This window comes from Asparagus officinalis, chromosome 10, assembly GCF_001876935.1.
Source record: "Asparagus officinalis chromosome 10, Aspof.V1, whole genome shotgun sequence".
NCBI classification, from domain to species: domain Eukaryota; kingdom Viridiplantae; phylum Streptophyta; class Magnoliopsida; order Asparagales; family Asparagaceae; genus Asparagus; species Asparagus officinalis.
In genome coordinates, this window is record NC_033803.1 from 34482347 (window position 1) to 34503600 (window position 21254).

General features: G+C 35.3%; 1 protein-coding gene and 1 non-coding gene across 3 annotated transcripts; both read right to left on the reverse strand.

Moving 5' to 3' along the window:
• LOC109825179 (chitinase 2-like) lies at positions 409-20254 on the reverse strand. Of its 2 annotated transcripts, none has more exons than XM_020391952.1 (3): positions 20064-20254; positions 1900-2170; positions 409-1089 (listed from the first exon to the last, which is right to left on the reverse strand). In XM_020391952.1, the coding sequence occupies exons 1-3, from the start codon at positions 20089-20091 to the stop codon at positions 519-521; spliced, it is 870 nt and encodes a 289-aa protein (XP_020247541.1). In that variant the 5' UTR covers positions 20092-20254; the 3' UTR covers positions 409-518. The 2 variants fall into 2 exon arrangements, with proteins under 2 accessions (XP_020247541.1, XP_020247539.1); XM_020391950.1 differs by lacking the exon at positions 20064-20254 and adding an exon at positions 6282-6439.
• On the reverse strand, positions 5371-5442 carry TRNAT-UGU. The gene has a single exon. It is a non-coding gene; the product is annotated as a tRNA-Thr (tRNA).

Genomic DNA, 21254 nt, shown 5'->3' on the forward strand with positions numbered 1-21254 from the left:
TGGGCCTTGGGCAACTTGGGCTCTTTGAATTCTATAATTATTTTTAATTTTGTTTGTTTCTATTAATTTTACAATTATTTTATATCATTTTAATTTTTATTAGATTTGTAAATTACATAATTATAACTGATTAATAATATAATTTTTTATTAAAATTGTATTTATTTTTTGCTTTGTATTCTTGAATATTAAAAAAATTTAAATAACAAAGAAAACCGAGCCGGCTCGGAGCCTGGCCCGCTCGGGCCTGGGCCTGGGTCCGATCTCCGGCTTTGCCCGGCCCGAATGGACAGGCCTAAATTACCCCTATCTTTTACAAATTGTAAATACCATTGCAATTATAATTTTCCATGCACCAAGCAACCCCAACATAATGTAGTATAATATATTAAAACAGCGATGAGGAAATAAAACCTAAATTACAAATTATTACACTTACTTTAATGTCTAAGAAACATGGAACAAATATTTTCATATAATTTCATTTCAAGGTAAATCTCACAAACAGCCCCTTATCGTTACTCCCGGCATCCTAAAGAAGCATTAGCAGTAGAATTGAGCAAGAACTGTTGAGATTTCCTCTCAAAATAATAATTATCCTTCTGCGATGCGTCAGCCGAAAATATCATAACTCCATTAACAGCAAACCCTCTGCTCTCAATCAACTTCAGCGCGTCAAAAAATGCATCTCCTTGTATCCCTCTGCCATTGATTTCATAGCTAGGCAACAGCTTACTAGCATTGAACTGTGAAGCTCTTAGCCTGAAATCTTGCAGATAATATGCTGGATACTTTACTTTATCGGTGTAGAACTGATGATTGACATAGTCGATTACGTCACCATATCTGCGAAAGAGATCAATGTAGGGATTCACTGTTTTATAATATGGTGCGATGCTGGCTACGGTTATAACATTCTTCTGCTTTAGCCTAGTGATGAGCTCCCCGATGCAGTAAGGAAAAGTAGTGTCATTTTGGGGGAAGGTTTCATAGTCTATGTCGATGCCATCGAGGTGGTACTTATTTGATATGGATTTGAGGGATGTGAAGGCATTGGTGATCCAAGAGGAGGTTGATTTCGGCTTGTACCTAAAACAGAAGAAACTTTATTGTGAAACTTTTGGTTTCAAATGCAACAAAGGAGATGTAACTTGTATGTGGCATTAGTCAAATACATTAGTCAGTTTTACTTCCTATAGATTTGCGTATTTAACGAGTGATTCTAGAATCGGGTTATCTACTTGCTTACTTCTATCTCCTAGGGATAGAAATTGTGGGGAATAATTTTATACTCTACCATGTCCTCGCATGGTCTTTCTTTTATGAGCCAAATTCTTGTCTATTTTACACAATACCTTTTTCACATCTGATATAAAAGTGTGTTTGATGGAATTTTAGATCACTTTGATACCGATCTTAAGCCCTTCAACTAAACCAAAACTCTAAATTTATGGTGAGCGTTAAAATATAAAAATATACCCTTTAATCCTTCTCACAACTTTGGAGTTTTGGTGCATTAGCAGAAACTTTAAGATGATAACATATCAATCCAGTTCGAATCTTACTGGTCACTAATTTCTAAAAGTTTTGAAAAAAGATACTCACTCCGTGACTCAAGATTTCGGCCCATGAAAGAGTTTTCAATTTGCGGTGCATGTTAGAATATTAAATATAACCCTCAATTCTGACCATAACTTCGGAGTTTTGGTGGAGCAGGATGGACTTTTAAGAGTGACATAGAGGGTTGTACTTTATACTCTAAGACCACAGAGGTTAATACAAACAAGTACCTAAACAGTGAACTCACATCATTGCAGCAATTAGAAGTCTACTCGCCAAAATCAATTCTCATCCTATTTCAGTACATAGTTAAAATGTTGTAAAAGAGTTCAAAAGTACCAGGAGAGGACTTTGCTGTTAATGCTCCAGCCTGAAAGGCTTGCGAGAACCTTGACATTGGGATAGCGAGCTTTAACAGCAACAACAGCATCGGGAGTAAGATTAGAGTCCCAGTAGGGTGAAAACTTTCCATTTTGGGGTTTGCCGGAGGGATCAGCATCAATAGCAAAGCTCAGTAGGAAGTAAAAGTCGATATCAGGATAGATCGGGACATTGTCAAAGGAAACAGAAACTCCTGTTGCTCCGATGTACTCCATCATAACCTTTCCATCTGCAAAAGAATAATGCTTAATTTGAACGACTGTTTGGTTGACTGGAGATAGAACTGTAGTAAAAAAATACTACACTCAAATTTCTATTTGCAATGTTTGGTTGACAACAAGCTAGTCGAGATAATTAGACTTTTGCAGGGGAAAAACAACAACCAAATTTGGCTACATCAAATTTGCAATTCCTTGCATTTTAAAAAAGGTTAAAAATAATGCCCCATCATCAAGTTGAAGTTAGTTGCTTCCAAATCATAAAATGCCTGGTCATTAACAATTGCTGATAAATAAATATCACTTGATTTGCAACGGAAATACGTTTCCTGCAACAAAAATGCAACTTCAACAAAATTTTGCAACTAATCTGCTGGGGATTTTAGTCTCCATGTGTACTACGATCTCCGCAACTCGGAAGCCAATCCACATTCAATAAGATATAAAATAACCGTAATCAAGAAGAAAGTTTACCGAGATTTGCGTGATTTGGTCGATCAATTTCGACCTATATCCTTGGGGCAACAATACGATAAATCCATTATGTGTCAGGGAGAACAACAAGAGGAACCACTAAACTCTCATATCTCAATCTCTCAACCTCACATACATAATCAACTTTCATATTTTCTCCAAAACTCACTCCTTACGATCTTTTGAACGAACAAAGACTACAAAATCCTCTCTTAATATTGTAATCTTTTGCACGGATAAGGAGCACGAAACCCTCATCTCTTGCACAATATTTTGAATCTATCTATGTCCGCTGCTATCTCTAGATTATAAGAATATTGACTCTCGATCTCCCTTCTTCTTAGTGTTTCCTCCAACAACAGAAAAAAATATATAGGAAACCAAAACCCTATCTCTAGCTAACTTTCTAGCTAGAGTAGGATTCAAACTCTTAATCATGATGAGACCTAATCTCCTAATCATGATAGATTTCTAACCCTATCTAATTCTCATAAAGATACACAAAGAATCAAAGACACAATCCCAACTAATCGAACACCGGATTTGAATTTGAAAATACATTCCTACAGTAACAAATACAAATATCGAGCACAACATGGATGATTAATTTCCATTAACAATAAGTGCTGCCTGTAACACTTTTTGCATGCAGTTGCGGCATAACCAACAATCCGTGTAAATTATAGATACTCATAATAACAGTTATCATAGGAAAGAAAAGCGGTAAAACTCAGGTGGAAAGGACCGAAATAGAAATGAAAGAACCCAGGTGGCTTTGATGTTGAGAACTGCATGTATTAAATAAAACTTATGGAACTTGTGATCGTAAGGGTACATATATTATCCGAGTGATAATGATGATTTTACCGCAGAGAGTAGATAACAGGAGGGTGACTCCGGCGAGAGAAAGGAGCAAGGTATTGATTCTGGTCATAGCTAGCTGCGACCTAAGTTTCTGAAATTGAGCAGAGAAAGGGGAAACTTGGCTCTTATAGCACTTTTCGTTGTGAAGGCCAGCTATGGTCCTTTGTCTTCCAGACTATAATAGTGAATAAGCTAACTACCCATGGGTGAAGATTACTAGGGTGAAAATGAAGTTCTAATTTTTGTTTTCAGATGAGACGTCTGGTGGAGATTCCTGCTTCCTTGCCAAACAAGAAGAACTGATTAAGAGGAACTAGCTAGCAAGACGGCAACCAAAGTAACCATGGAAACAGAGAAAGGTTGGGACGCGGTAATCTTTCTTTCGACTCGACAAACCTTTGCGCTCCTCCATGCCGCCTTGGTTTCCCTAAGAAACATAAATTTAGTAACAGAAGACCATCCACCACCTTCACTCTCACCCTCTAGCAGTAGATGTACGTGAACGATAAGATTTATGATCGGCCGGTCCTGGTAACTATGAGACAAGAGGAAGGGATTTGTAGTCCTCTGGCAACTTTGATGCCTCTTAAAATGATTTCGACCGGGAGAACTGAATACTTTCTCATATATGAATGAACACATGGCTAGAAAAAGAGAAAGAAAATAATCCACAGCAGCAATTATGGACTGTACCTAGAAATCCCGTAAGACAAAATCCTAATTACGGGCTGAAAAGAAGATTTCCAATCTTTTGTGTTTATATTAGGGGTGGGCAAAAACCGAAAAAAACCGGTTCAACCGAAAAAACCGCCCGAAAAAGCGGGCCGGTTAACCGAACCGAATTAAATGGATGAGAAGAAGACTCTAAACCGCCCGAACCGAATTAAACCGGTTTGGATCCGGTTTGAACCCCTGAACCGCCCGAAAAAAAACCGAACCGAATTTTCTAATTCGTTCTTTGTCGGATATTCATATTGCTCAAAATGGGAAGGACTTCGTCGTTCGGAATTCGGTCAAAATGGAAAGGACTTTTGGTTCGGACGAAGTCGGATGGAATAGCTTTCTTATTAGTGAGTCATCACTTGAACATTAAGCTATATAATTGCACGGTAATTTGATTGTTATGTTTACATACATGTTTATATTGTATAGTTCCTTTTTTCGTTGGGCCTGCTAGTGTATATGCCCGCATTAAAATCGGTGAAACCTCATATAAGCTTTCAAATTCTACTAGAGGCATGTTAAGTTGTTTTCCAAGAAATGAAAGATAACCTTTTGATTATAGTTAATTAATATTTGAATGTTACGTAACCATATGTAATTGTTGATATGGTTTGCGCTCATTTCACTAATTTCGGTTTTTTGTTAGTTGTGGCAATGGTGTTACTTCAAACAAGCTCCACATTTCATTGTTTGGGGGAAAAAGTTAAGTAGACAAAATGGACAAATAATGATACTTCATCAGAAATTAATAGGCAATGATCTCAGGTGTGGGCAGATTTTTGTGAAATAGTATTAATTCGGTCCAAAACCGAAACCGATCCGAACCGATCCGAATTTCGGTTGGGCCGAATATTCGGATAAAGGGAAAAAAATCTGGATCTGGATGAGAGTTTTGAGAATTCGAAAAATTCGGATTGGATGCGGATTGAGCTTAAAACCGATCCGAACCGAATATGCCCAGCCCTAGTTTATATGAATTTAATTAGAAGATGTGTAATATGTTATCAATATTCTTTTTTTAATTAACTATAAGAATGGAACTTAGGTATAGAGCATGACATAAATGCATACTGGCAGCCTTCTTTCCGAAATGTTTCCAAAAATACATAAATTGTCTTCTATAATAATTTGATTAAAATAAAATAGAATTTGCCCTCACGCAGGATCGAACTACGGACCTTCAGTTTACAAGACTGACGCTCTACCACTGAGCTATAAGGGCGTTGCTACAGGTAAATAACATATATGTTATTTATCAACGCTTCTGAGGACAAGCAACTTTGCAGTAACTCAAAACTTAATATAATGCACAGTTATAACTACTTATGTTTCACAAACCAAATAAAATGTAATGCTAGTAACAATTTGGTTTAGAGACATAGACATGAAGAGATTATGCTTAAATGGGCCTTGCAAATGGGCCTTCGTGCAACTCTGTTCCAAGTTGGACTAGGAAAAAAAAGTAGCAGGATATTTTAACAATGTTCACAATAGATAAAGCAAGAACCTTTTAAACATATGATGCTTTTATAAACCTTATTCTGTCATTCGTTTAACAGTAGGAAAAACAACATATTATTTAGCATCTGATGCTTGAAAAAAAAGAATAAATAATATTAGACAGCAAGCAAAATTGATGAGAGTAAATTACAAAAATACAACAGTTAGAATTAGAGATTAGAAAATCAGAAATTAGGCAAAAAGGATGATAGAACACAAAATTTCAGATTTATTATTTGAAACAGAATGAATATAATGTGACTATTGTTCTAGATTGTTAGAAAACACACCGCAAATAATCAAAAGAATTCGAAAGAGGGTTAGAAAACGCAGGCCTGAGAAGGGGTAATCGTGTGATCACCGTCCTAGAACAATAGTCGCCGCCTTCGCAGAGACGATTTGATGCAACTACGCCTAGCGGTAAGAACCCCACGAGAAAACCGACACCAAAGTTTACTGTGAAACTTTGATATCTTGCTCAATGGATGTTTGCCCAAAATTAAATTTAGAAATTGAAATATTATAGAGATTTGTGAGAGAGAGAGATTGAGAATTGCTCACTGTTTTTCTTTTCTTTCTTGTTCTTCATAGTTGCCTGAGATCCCCTTTTAATAGCCCTTGAGAATTTTCTGTTGTCGTTGATAAGGCCGGAGAAGATGCCGAAGTTACCGCGGGAGAGATTTCCGTTGTCGCGGAGAAGACGCCGATGTTATTGCAGGGAGAAATTTTCGCTCGGAAGAAAAGAGGAAAGAGCGGAGAAGGAAAGAGCGGAGAAGGGGAAAGTGTTACAGAAGAGGAAGCATTTCATATGAGGATAAGGAATAAACATTATGCAAATGTACCCCTCAACAAATCATATTTGCATAAGAACTCAAACTTTTAATTAATTCCAACAATCCCCCCAAAAGATTGAGTTCTGGGGAATAAAAGAATAATTAATAACAACAACAATGATAATGGTAACAAAATATAGGTCGGACAACCTCATATTATGAATTCGGCGAAGATAGCTTTCGGCATTGAATCTTTACTTAGTGACATTTGTCGCAATCTAAGAGGCATAATGTATTAGACCTTGAATTAGGCCCCTTGATCAGAAATTAACAAAAGCACACATAATATGCATCCATTTGTTGAGCGAGCAGGTCGGAGCGATAATGGCCATGCTCACAATAACCGTCTCATGAGAGTTACTAGGACTCAGCCCCATGTCCCTAACCACGACCGTCACGGTTCCTGATAATCACATTTTATTACAATTTTATACCCTTATTTATCTATTTTATATGAATAAATATACCACTAATAATTGTTTTTATCTTTAATTGCAGGTTAATAAAGAATAAACCCCAAAAATCTCATCTCTCAACAAAGACCCTTGAGTAAATGAAGAAATAAGGGAAATCAAGAAGTCTAATGGAAATCAAGAAGCCCAATGGAAATTCAAGAAGCCAAAGTGAAAAATCAAACCAAAAGCCTAAGCCCACGAATTAAAGAAAAACACAAGCAAAAGAGCAAACAAAGAAATTGTGAAAAGCCCAAAAGAAATTTAGCACAAGTTCCTCTTTATTCTCAAGTGAGCTTTCGAATTTGAAGGCCCAAAGCCCATCAAAAAAACATTACACCAAGGAGTCTCCATTGGACCGGACTTGCTGCAGAGATTTGGGTTTTCATTTTCTTTTTTTTTTCAAAAATCTTATGTAAGTGTATTGGGCCTCCTACGTTGGGCTAGAGAAGAACAAAAGGCAAACATGGAAATTCCAACCCCTTTCTTCACTAACAAATTTAAAGGTGGAGATTGCTTTGCTTGGGGCTCAAGATAAATCCAATGGCTCTCATTCATTGATGTTTACTATAAATAGGGGTAGAGAGTGAGGGGTTGAGGGTGTGAAAAATTTTGTAACTCCATTTGGAAAGGAGAGCTACTCTTAATTGAGAAGGCCTTCCAAAAATTATAACTTTAGTTGCAATTAATAATAATAATTTTTCTTTACTTTAAATTTGTTCTTTCTCCTCTTTGTTGAATGATGAGGATGGAGATGAAGAGCAATTTGAAGGTTTGCATTTCTTTTCTCTTTTATTTCTTTTTAGTAATTTCTTTATTATTGCTTATTAGTTCTTTTATAGTATGCAAATTATTCTCTTTGACTTAAAATGTTCATGTTTAGGATAATCAACTAGAGAACTAATCGGTAGAAGAAGAATTTGATAATCTATGCTTATCTTAAATGGTTTGATAGGTTATGCTTATGAATTCTAGGATTACTATCTTGTTGTTATTCTTATCATGAATAGTAATTTTAACTTAGATGATAATTTGATAGGTTATACTTTCCTTAAATGGTTTGATAGTCTATGTTTAATAAATCTAAGTTGAAATATGATAAAAAGAGAATAGTTTGTATTTTATATTTGAGTTAGTTATGGATTAAATTCTAGATTTCTCATATCTTTAATTGAATCCTCCATCTTGACTTTCTTGAATTTTCTTTTCATTCTTGATTTTATTTCTTGATTTTATTCATTCTTCTTCCTTGCCTTGTGATTTCATTTATTCTTTGATTCTTATTTCTTTTCTCTAAAAATTCAATTTATTGTCTCTTGCATATATTCACAACACTTACTCATCATAATCACACTTATTCTTTAATCCTATTTTGTCACGCACACAACATAAGAACCTATTCTAATAATCTCTTAAAATCACATTTCTCGTGGGATCGATAACTTTTTATACTATAACTTGATCAATTGTGCACTTACAATTTTGGTACATAATTATACCGCATCATGTTTTTGGTATCGTTGACGGGGAAGGTGCTAAAATAGGATTTTATTATTTTGGTTCTTTAACTTGTGTGTTTTCTTGTGAAGGAACCGCTTGGAGATTGAAAGTCTTAGATTGAAGATCAAGAACTTAGAGAATTGCTTTCGGTTAAGTCCTCTTTCTAGTTTTCAATTCCATCCTTTTTAGTTAGCTTCACAATTAGAGATAATTAGGATTTAAAAAAAAATAAAAATAAAAAGATTTTATTTTTATTGACCATAATAAAATCTACCTTTCACTTGGACATTAACTAACAAGATAATAAATTCAAACAAGAGCTCTCTTCTCACATTTGATTGTTATTGACCATAATTAAAAAAATATAAAGATTTTCTTTTTATCATCCTTTTTAGTCGCTTTTAATTTCTAGGGTTGCATTTCATATAGTGTAGGAATTCACCAAAGTGATTGTAGCACTTGATTTGGCACACACTTTAAATATTCTTAAGGGCAAAATCCATAATCAAGATAAGGTAAGGGATTTCATCACCCTTTCCTTAGCCCATAAATCACTAATTCCTCATTTCACAAACCCAAGCTTTTTAAAACTCATTAGACGTTGGCCCCTAAGGATTCGAGCTCAATAAGGAACAAGAAACCCTTAAGTGAATCGGTTTAAGTTTTCTCAGATTAGTTGGTGTCTAAGGCAAGGTTTAGGGGTTGCGTAAAACGCTCCGCAAGGAACGAGGTACTTAATTGATCTCTGATCACCCTCTAGTACTATCCTTATCTGGCTAACTACCTGGGTAAAACTTTAATCTTTTCACTGTAGGAGTTTTTGGTTAGGAGCTGGTCTAGTTGAGTTAGGCTAAACCCTAGAATTAGAGTTGATTGAAAAGTGATTGCTTTAATTTGTTTAAGTTAGGATTTTTCTTTTTCTTTATATTTTCATATAAAAAAAACTAATTTTCTTTCTTTCCTTAAAAAGAAAAAAAAATTCGTTTTGGTGTATGCAAACTTGGGTTCGGGATAATTCTCATTGTTTAATCCGTGTTGAACCAATTCAAGAAATGATAAATCAACCCGTCCTTCAGGATATGTGTTACCCCACCAGAAATGCAATTCCATCTTGCATAAGGCTCCCCGAAGCAACTAGAGCAAATTTCGAGCTTAGACCGTATTACATAAACATGCTTCCCAAATTCCTAGGTAATGAAATAGAAGATGTATATATTTTTATCTCGGAATTTGAGGAAGTATGTATTATGATTAAAATGAGAGAATTAACCGAAGATGCAATTAAGCTCAGATTTATTCTATTTGCCCTTAAGGACAAAGCTAAAAAATGGTTGTACAGCTTACCGATAAATTCTATCTCAACTTGGGAGGAATTTGTCACCGTTTTTCTTAAGAAACTTTTCCCTATTCACAAAACGGTAAAGCTTAGGAACAGCATTCAAAACTTTAAAATTGTTTCGGGAGAGCCATTCTGGAAATATTTTGACCGATTTAAAGATCTTTTAATCCAATGTCCTCATTACGGTCTAGAAAAATGGCGATTGTGCCAAGTCATATATGAAGGATTGGACTATTTTTCAAAAACATCTTTAGAATCATATGTCAGGGAGATTTTATGAGGAAAAACGCCGATGAAGCTTGGGAATTCCTAGAGAGTCTATCCGAGAAAACAATGTAGTGGGAAAACTGTGATGACAGGGTTTTATCTGTTCCCCAATCTAAGTCTAGTGGTCTTTTTCTGGAGTCAAACGTTGCATCTGAAGCGAAGATGGTGACGATTCTGTGGAGGTTAGAAGCCTTAGAAGTTAAGGAACGAGCTCCAGCTCAAATCAATCATGTTTCTGCCCCGGGATGTCATAACTGTCAGTCTTCTACCCATGTTTTAGAGGAATGCCCTCTCCTAGGAAACAACCATGCTTTAGAACAGATGAACGTTGCATTCCAGCGCCCTAGAAATGATCCATTTTCTCCAACCTACAATCCAGGTTGGAGAAATCATCCCAACTTTGCTTGGAACCAAGGAAAATCTCATAGAAACCAAAATTTTATTCCCGCGTCGAACCAACAATTCCCTAGGGGAAACACTGTCCCATTCAACGGACCAAACAATTTTCAACAAGCTAACCCAGTTTTTCCAACCCAACATCCTCATCCTCACCAGCCTACAAATCCTTTAAATTCTGATCATGACAAACGTTTGAGTGTCTTAGAAAAGGGTTTAGAAGCTATGATCAAAGCTTCTACACAAACGACCAACATGTTGACCCAATCATCCACCACTCTAAATTCCTTCATACAAACAACCGGCCTAGTGCTCAACTCGAACACTCAAGCCATAGCCCGGTTAGAAACCTAACTTGGGCAACTAGCCACTGCCATGAGTGAAAGAGAGAAAGGAAAATTCTCAAGTCAACCTGTTACAAACCCTAAAGACAATGGATCCAGTTCAAACCATCCAGCTCATGTGAATGCAGTTCACACACTGCGATTAGGAAAACAAATAGACAACCAAGTTAGAATACCACCGGATCAAACCCCTTCTCCCATCCAAAACACTCCTTCCGATGAAGTAATTCCGTCTAATGACCAAAACGCTGAACTTGATATTGAGCCTGATCTAGATAGGTATAGGCCCGTTGCCCCCTTTCCAGATAGACTCAAACCTAGGAAAAACTCCTCGCAGGTTGAGAAAATCCTAGAAACATTTAAACAGGTCAAGATCAACATCCCTCTCCTAGATGCAATCGAACAAATCCCTTCTTATGCAAAGTTCTTGAAGGACTTATGCACTAAGAAAAGAATCACCAATGTCCCCAAGAAAGTCTTCTTAGCTGCCAACCTCAGTGAAATTTTTTCAAAACCCATGCCGTTGAAATACAAGGACCCTGGTTGTCCCACAATTCCATGCGTCTAGGTAACACTCACATTGATAAGGTACTTTTAGACTTGGCAGCCAGCGTCAACCTCCTTCCTTATTCGGTCTATCAACAGCTAGGTGTAGGAGAACTTAAACCTACAAGATGCACTCTACAGTTAGCTGATAGTTCTATAAAAATTCCCAAAGGAGAGGTAGAGGATGTTCTTATCAAAGTTGGAGAGTTCATTTTTCCTGTTGATTTTATTGTCTTAGAAACGTAGCCCGTTTCCAATCTCAAAAATCAAATCCACGTCATTCTAGGAAGACCGTTCTTAGCCACCTCAAATACTTTGATAAATTGTAGAATCGATCAAATGAAACTATTTTTTGGGAATATGACTGTTGACCTTAATATCTTCAACTTAGGAAGACAACCTAGTGATCCATCTGATGAACCCATGGAAGTGAATTTCATTCAAGGAATATCCAGTGAACAACAAGAGGGAGAGTGTGAGTCTGATACAAATACATCTGATTTAATGATTGAGGAACTTTCTGATGACGAACTAGAGATAGAACCGCTGGACAATCATGTTTTTGCTGTTGGCTGGCAACGAGAACATTTGGAGATAGAACCTCGAGTCCAGCTTCTCCCATCTGTGGAGGAACCCCCTAAGTTAGAGCTCAAACCTCTACCTAAAAATCTAGAGTATGCTTACTTAGGGGAAAACGAGTCTTTACCAGTTATCATTTCTTCCGATTTGACTACCAGTCAAAAGGAAGCTCTTTTAGATGTTTTAAGAGAGAATAAGGAAGCCATTGGATGGACCATGGCTGATATCAAAGGGATTAGTCCAACCATTATTCAACACCGAATCCATTTGATAGATGATGCCAAACCTACTAGAGATGCTCAACGTAGGTTAAACCCAGTGATGAAAGAAGCCGTTAGGAAAGACATTCTGAAATGTCTTGATCATGGGATCATTTATCCCATTTCTGATAGTTCATGGGTGAGTCCGGTCCAAGTTGTTCCAAAGAAATTTGGGATCACCGTGATCCAAAATGAGGCTAATGAGCTGATTCCCACTCGAATCCAAACTGGATGGCGAGTTTGTATTGACTACCGAAAACTCAACTTAGCCACTCCGAAAGATCACTTCCCTCTTCTTTTCATTGACCAAATGTTAGAGCGTTTAGCAGGACACAAGTTCTATTGTTTCTTGGACGGATATTCAGGTTACAATCAAATCCCTATCGCTCCTGAAGATCAGGAGAAAACCACCTTCACTTGCCTGTATGGAACATTCGCATACCGACGCATGCCCTTTGGACTGTGCAACGCACCGGCCACATTCCAACGTTGCATGATCAGTATTTTTTTCGACATGGTAGAGAAATTTCTCGAAATTTTTATGGACGACTTTTCCATTTTTGGTGATACATTTTCCCAATGTTTACATCATCTTAAACTTGTCCTAGAACGGTGTAGGGAGAAAAATCTGACTCTCAATTGGGAGAAATGTCATATCATCTTAAACTTGTCCTAGAACGGTGTAGGGAGAAAAATCTGACTCTCAATTGGGAGAAATGTCATTTCATGGTCAAACAAGGCATTGTCTTAGGACATGTAGTTTCCAATAGGGGAAAAGTGGACAAAGCTAAGGTAGATCTCATTTCCAATCTCCCTCGTCCCAAAACTATCAAAGATGTCAGATCGTTTCTTGGTCATGCTGGTTTTTAGCGACGTTTCATCAAGGATTTCAGCAAAATTTCTAGACCCTTGACCAATCTCTTAGCCAAGGATACATTATTTGTCTTCTCCCCCGACTGCCTCAAAGCTTTCGAATATCTGAAAAAGGAGCTAACCACAACTCCTATCATTCATGCATTGGACTGGACCTTACCCTTCGAATTGATGTGTGATGCATCTGATTCTGCGATTGGAGCTGTTTTAGGACAACGGTTTAATGGAAAACCGCATGTGATCTACTACGCCAGTAGGACTGTGAATGATTCCTAGCAAAACTACTATGTCACAGAGAAAGAGTTTTTAGCTGTAGTCTTTGCCTTAGAAAAATTCAGGTCCTACCTCATCGGTTCCTTAACCAAAGTTTTCACAGATCATGCCGCACTAAAGTATCTTTTAACCAAAAAGGATGCTAAAGCACGGCTCATTAGATGGATTCTCCTTCTTCAAGAGTTTGACATTCAAATTCTTAACAGAAGGGGAACAGAGAACCCCGTAGCAGATCACCTCTCTCGACTCCCAAATGCACCAACATCAATCGTTCCGATCAATGAGCATTTCCCTGATGAACAACTCCTACAAATCCAATCTGTCCCATGGTTCGCTGACATTGTGAACTACATAGTCATGAACCAGATCCCTTCTCATTGGTCCAAACAGGATAGATCCCGTTTTCTCTTCCAAGTAAAATATTTTTACTGGGATGATCCATATCTGTTCAAATATTGTCCTGATCAGATCTTTAGGAGGTGTATTCCCACTGAAAAAACTAGGAGTGTTCTATCATTTTGTCATGAGCAAGCATGTGGGGGCCACTTTGGTCCGAGAAAAACAGCTAAAAAAATTCTCCAATCTGGACTGTATTGGCCCACTCTCTTCAAGGATTCATTCGAGTTTTACAAAACATGTAACCGCTGTCAGCTTTTAGGGAAGGTCACTAGAAGAAATATGATGCCCTTACAACCCATCTTATCAGTTAAACTTTTTGATCTGTGGGGTATCGATTTCATGGGACCATTTCTAAATTCCTTTGGAAATGTTTACATTCTAGTAGCCGTTGAATACATGTCAAAATAGGTTGAGGCGGTAGCTTGCAAAACTAATGACAACAAGGTCGTTGTCAATTTTTTAAAAGAGAACATTTTTGCCTGGTTTGGAGTACCCCGAGCAATCATTAGTGATAACGGTACACATTTCTGTAACCGTTCATTTGAGGCTTTGATGAGGAAATATTCAATCACACACAAATTATCAACTCCTTATCACCCCTAAACCAGTGGACAAGTAGAGGTCACAAACAGGCAGATCAAACAAATCTTAGAAAAAACAGTTAATCATAACAGAAAAGATTGGTCTATAAAATTATGTGATGCTCTGTGGGCATATAGAACAGCTTTCAAGGCCAATTTGGGAATGTCACCATACAGACTGGTATTCGGGAAAGCTTGTCACCTACCAGTAGAGTTGGAGCATCGAGCAATGTGGGCAATAAAACAGCTAAATTTTGATTCAGACTCGGCAGGTAAGAACAGATTGCTCCAAATAAATGAGTTGGAAGAAATTAGAAATGATGTATACATAAACTCAAAATTTCTCTCAAGGACAGAAAGTTTTACTGTACAATTCAAAATTGCATCTTTTTCCTAGAAAATTAAGATCAAGATGGACAGGTCCATTTTTTGTCAAACAAGTTTTTCCACATAGGGCTGTCGAGATAGAAAATCCTAAAAATGGTAATATTTTTAAAATAAATGGTCAACGTCTAAAACCATTTTTAGAATTTTCTACACTCGGAGAGGAAGAGGCGTAGGTTCTTCATGAACCTCATTATCTATAAAAAAAATTAAATAAAATTAAATAAATAAAAAAAAATTCTCTCTTATTTGATTTCTTCATCCTCATACTAACAGTAATTGCAGATCCTTATCATCATTATAAAACGAACAAATGTAAGTTCTTTAATTTTATCTGCTTTACTTTGTGCTTCAGCGAATTTGCATTAAGGACAATGCAAAATTTAGGTGTGGGGGTGAGAAGTACATATTTTCCTCTTTATTTTACCTTTTTAGTTGTATTTTTGTCATTTTCTTTTCTTTTTTTCTTTTTGTTAAAAAAAATTATAAAAATATTGTTACTTGCCAAATTAAAAGAGTTAAGTAATAATTGGTCAAATTGATAGATTTTAAATTTTCTAATTCTTAGTTAGTGACATATTCAAGTTCACCTTTTATGATAACTCCAAATAAAATTCTTAAGAAATGATTTTTCAACTAGTATACTTTACTTTAGTCTTACCTTAGATTTTTAATTAAAAATAATGAAATTTTTGCATGCTTAACTTAGAGTCGAAAATAATTTTTTTCAAGTTATCTTGATTTACATATTTTTTTCAAGACTATATACACTTACACATATATATATTAAAAAAAACTCTTAAATTCAAGGTGATTCTATCTTATAAAGCCTAAGTTGACTGAGTAATTAAATCCAAGGAGTATTTCTATACTTAATGACCTAAGCTCAATTGGGTTAGGATTCATTGGCCCAAAACTCGTTAAATGGTCACTTAGAAAGCCCGTTAAAATAGAAAACAATCACCAAGAATTAGAGAGTGAATATATATATATATATATATATATTAACAATTGTTTTTATATATTGTTGTTTTGTATATATGGTCTTGAAAAATAATTTTTGATCAAGAGACTTGAAAGTTATTTAAAACAAAGAGTTGGCATGTTCTTTTCAAAACTTTTTAATTAAATTTCTAAGATTTGACTTGGTTTTGTATTGCTATAATGAAAAAGATTTTCTAGGGGATTTACATTGGAGTTATATATAAAAACGTTTTCTTGATTATTAACTAGCTTCTTCTTTACTAGAGGACTAGCAAAAGTTTAGGTGTGGGGGTATTTGATAATCACATTTTATTATAATTTTATACCCTCATTATCTATTTTATATAAATAAATATACCACTAATAATTATTTTTATCTTTAATTGCAGGTTAATAAAGAATAAACCCCAAAAATCCCATCTCTCAACAAAGACCCTTGAGTAAATGAAGAAATAAGGGAAATCAAGAAGTCTAATGGAAATCAAGAAGCCCAATGGAAATTCAAGAAGCCAAAGTGAAAAATCAAACCAAAAGCCCAAGCCCACGAATTAAAGAAAAACACAAGCAAAAGAGCAAACAAAGAAATTGTGAAAAGCCCAAAAGAAATTCCGCACAAGTTCCTCTTTATTCTCAAGTGAGCTTTAAAATTTGAAGGCCCAAAGCCCATCAAAAAAACATTACACCAAGGAGTCTCCATTGGACCGGACTTGCTGTAGAGATTTGGGTTTTCATTTTCTTTTTTCTTTTTTTGAAAATCTTATGTAAGTGTATTAGGCCTCCTACGTTGGGCTAGAGAAGAACAAAAAGCAAACATGGAAATTCCAACCCCTTTCTTCACTAACAAATTTAAAGGTGGAGATTGCTTTGCTTGGGACTCAAGATAAATCTAATGGCTCTCATTCATTTATGTTTACTATAAATAGGGGTAGAGAGTGAGGGGTTGAGGGTGTGAAAAATTTTATAACTCAATTTGGAAAGGAGGACTACTCTTAATTGAGAAGGGCTTCCAAAAATTGTAACTTTTGTTGCAATTAATAATAATAATTTTTTTCCACTTTAAATTTGTCTTTTCTCCTCTTTGTTGAATGATGATGATGGAGATGAAGAGCAATTTGAAGGTTTGCATTTCTTTTATTTTTCTCTTTTATTTCTTTTTTGTAATTTCTTTATTATTGCTTATTAGTTAGATTTACATTCATGCTTGTAGTGTAGATTTATTTTCTTGTCTTTTTATTTTTTTTTTTGCACTTTAACTTGTAGAGTAGATTTATTTTTTTGCATTTAATTTTTATTTTGTAGTTTAGATTTTAATTTTTTTATAGTTAGATTTATTCTTTGTTCATAGTTTAGATCTTTCTTTTCTTTTTCATTTTGTAATTAGTTCTTTTTCTTCTTGTTTTCATTTCTTAAGATGTGAAATTAATTCTTGTAGGAATCTTGGAATTGTATGAAACTAGTCTAATTTCCTTTATATTGTATGAATTATTCTCTTTCACTTAAAATATTCATGTTTAGGATAATCAACTAGAAAACTAATCGGTAGAAGAAGAATTTGATAATCTATGCTTATCTTAAATGGTTTGATAGGTTATGCTTATGAATTCTAGGATTACTATCTTGTTATTGTTCTTATCATGAATAGTAATTTTGACTTAGATGATAATTTGATAGGTTATACTTTCCTTAAATGGTTTGATAGTCTATGCTTAATAAATCTAAGTTGAAATATGATAAAAAGAGAATAGTTTATATTTTGTAATTGATATTAGCTAGTGAATTAAATTCTAGATTTCTCATATCTTTAATTGAATCCTCCATTTTGACTTTCTTGAATTTTCTTTTCATTCTTGATTTTATTCATTCTTCTTCCTTGCCTTGTGATTTCATTTATTCTTTGATTCTTATTTTTTTCTCTAAAAATTCAATTTATTGTCTCTTGCATATATTCACAACACTCACTCATCACAATCACACTTATTCTTTAATCCTATTTTGTCACGCACACAACATAAGAACCTATTCTAATAATCTCTTAAAATCACCTTCCTCGTGGGATCGATAACTTTTTATACTATAACTTGATCAATTGTGCACTTGCAATTTTGGTACATAATTATGTCGCATCAGTTCCTCTCACGTAGGTAAGTCCTCCAAGGATATTGTGACTGGATATTGCACCCCCCACAAAGGTTGGACTTATTAAGAGTAGAACTCATCCTGCCCAGTCACAACATAAGAGCACTATCACCATAGGAATGAGGGAGTAGCTAACATGGTGCAAGTCATAAATGCATCCAACATTACAAAAGGAGTATAACTCTTAAGGTCAGTGCTCCACACGAGATCACCAATCCAGCTTGTTTCTACCACATTGAACCTTTTCCATGAGAATAACTCATCAATCAAAGGTTGGTTCCCGCTGTCAGTGAACTCTACTATGAGCTTAACCACATTCCCCTCGATGATTCTAGGATTGCACTCCTAGATAGACCCTTTGTCAAGTGGTCTGCCAAATTTTCTCTAGGATTGCACTCCTAGATAGACCCTTTGTCAAGTGGTCTGCCAAATTTTCCTCTGACTTTACAAAATCCAAGGCAACATATTTTCGATAGACCCTTTGTCAAGTGGTCTGCCAAATTTTCCTCTGACTTTACAAAATCCAAGGCAACATATTTTCTCATAAGGTTCTGCACATATTTAAATCTTATCTGCAGATGTCTGTTCAACTTTTTATTAATGATATTTTGTTTTAAAAGTTCTATAGTGGATCTGGAGTCTGTATGAATAGATATAGGAGGAATAGGTCCAGAAAGTTCTATAGTGGATCTGGAGTCTGTATGAATAGATATAGGAGGAATAGGTCCAGACACAAAAGGGAGTTCAGATATAAGGTTTTTCAACCATTCAGCTTCTGAGCAGCAAGAATCTAAAGCTATAAGTTCAGACTCCATGGTGCTTCTGGCAATCACTGTTTATTTACAAGATTTCCAAGATATAGCAGCACTGCCAAGCATAAAAATAAATCCAGAAGTAGAATTCACATTGTCAGAATCAGTGACCCAGTTAGCATCACTATACCCTTCAATCACATCAGGGTATCCAGAAAAAGTTAAACAATAGTTTGTTGTACCTCTCAAATATCTAAAGACTCTTTCTAATGCATTCCAATGTTCCTGACTTGGGTTACTAGTTAAAGACTCTTTCTAATGCATTCCAATGTTCCTGACTTGGGTTACTAGTGTATCTACTTAGTCTACCTACTGCATAAGCAATGTCAGGTTGGGTTACTAGTGTATCTACTTAGTCTACCTACTGCATAAGCAATGTCAGGTCTGGTTCGGTTTGTCACAAAAAGAAGAGAACCTATCAATTGTGAATATCTTTGTTGGGATATAGGTTCACCATCATGTTTGTTCAAGATGATTGAGGAATCATAAGGTATACTCACAGGTTTACACTTATGAAAATCAAATTTCTCTAACATTTTCTCTATGCTATAGGATAGACTCAAAGAAATGCCTTTAGAAGTTTTGGAGATTTTCATTCCAAGAATCAAATCAGCTTCTCCAAGATCTTTCATGTCAAAATTCTTTGACAAATAATTTTTAGCTTCTAGAACGACTTCGATTGAAGTACCAAAGATAAGAATATCATCTACATACAAACACAAGATGACACAATCATTGTGAATAACTTTTGAGTAAACACATTTATCAAACTCATTGATAGAAAAATCATATTTTGTAATAATTTAACAATGTTCACAATAGATAAAGCAATAACCTTTTAAACATATGATGCTTTTATAAACCTTATTCTGTCATTCGTTTAAAAATAGGCAAAACAACATATTATTTAGCATATGATGCTTGAAAAAAAAGAATAAATAATATTAGATAGCGAGCAAAATTAATGAGAGTAAATTACAGAAATGCAACATTTAGAATTAGAGATTAGAAAATCAGAAATTAGGCAAAAAGGATGATAGAACACCAAATTTCAGATTTATTATTTGAAAAGAATGAATATAATGTGACTATTGTTCTAGATTGTTAGAAAAACCACTGCAAATAATCAAAAGAATTCAAAAGAAGGTTAGAAAACGCAGGCCTGAGAAGGGGTAATCATATGATCACTGCCCTAGAACAATTGTCACTGTCTTCGCAAAGACGATTTGATACAACTACGCCTAGCGGTAAGACCCCCCGAGAAAGCCGGCACCAAAGTTTACTGCGGAACTTTGATCTCTTGCTCAATGGATGTTTGCCCAAAATTAAAATCAGAAATCAAAATATTGTATAGAATTGTGAGAGAGAGATTCAGAATTGCTCACTGTTTTTCTTTTCTTTCTTGTTCTTCATAGTTGCCTGAGATCCCCTTTTAATAGCCCTTGAGAATTTTTCATTGTCGTTGATAAGGCCGGAGAAGACGCCGACGTTACCGCAGAAGAGATTTCCGCTGTCGCGGAGAAGACGCCGATGTTATTGCAGGGAGAGATTTTCGGTCGGAAGAAAAGAGGAAAGAGCGAAGAAGGAAAGAGCGGAGAAGGGGAAAGTGTTACAGAAGAGGAAGTGTTTCATATGAGGATAAGGAATAAACATTATGCAAATGTACCCCTCAACAAATCATATTTGCATAAGAACGTTTCATATGAGGATAAGGAATAAACATTATGCAAATGTACCCCTCAACAAATCATATTTGCATAAGAACTCAAACTTTTAATTAATTCCAACAACATTATGCAAATGTACCCCTCAACAAATCATATTTGCATAAGAACTCAAACTTTTAATTAATTCCAACAAATTTAGGGTCAGTTTTTATTCCCATCTTATCTTTGCCATGTCATCTAAAATCCTTCATCTAAAAATAGCTACCTCAATTTTATAATATCTTTACAATTACATTACCTGATGTCACGTGCTATTTACGCACGTAAATTTTCGCTGGCGGTGAAATCTAGATCTAGGTACATATTTGGTCAATTTTTAAGACAATAAAGTCGCCAGAGAAACTATTAACACCAAAGCGGTTTAAGGGAGGTTACATAATAAATACACATTTGGTAATTTAGTCATTTTTGTCAAACTTGAATCACAACTAATTGTGGTTGAGATAAAGCCTTGGGCCTCGTTTGGTATACAGGAATGAGTGGGAATGGAATGCTCATTTCGGCTTCTCATTCATGTGAAACACACCATTCTTTTGTAAGCTAAAATATGTATTCCTATTTTTCTTGGACTTTCTCAATGAGTTGGTAGGGAACGAGTATTCTCACTTAAGTGAGAATGAAAACTTTGAAATACATACTATACATTTCCAAATTATTTATTAATTACCCAAACCAAAAATAAATAGATTTGCGTTCCCACTTCATTCTCTCTAATCACACCCATATGTGAGAATAGAAATGAGCATTTCATTCCTACACTCGTTTCATTTCGTTACTTGTTCTATTCCATTCTCACTTAATCTGATTTCTGCGTACCATATAAGGCATTGTTTTTTCAGCCAAAGGTTG

Bases quoted from the DNA above. Each gene is read 5' to 3' on its own strand.
- LOC109825179 (XM_020391952.1), bottom strand. From the start codon at position 20,091: ATGAAGAACAAGAAAGAAAAGAAAAACA. The intron at 2,171-20,063 runs GTGAGCAATTCT...ATTCTTTTGCAG, and splicing joins CAAGAAAGAAAAGAAAAACA to ATGGAAAGGTTATGATGGAG. The intron at 1,090-1,899 runs GTACTTTTGAAC...CTTCTGTTTTAG, and splicing joins AACAGCAAAGTCCTCTCCTG to GTACAAGCCGAAATCAACCT.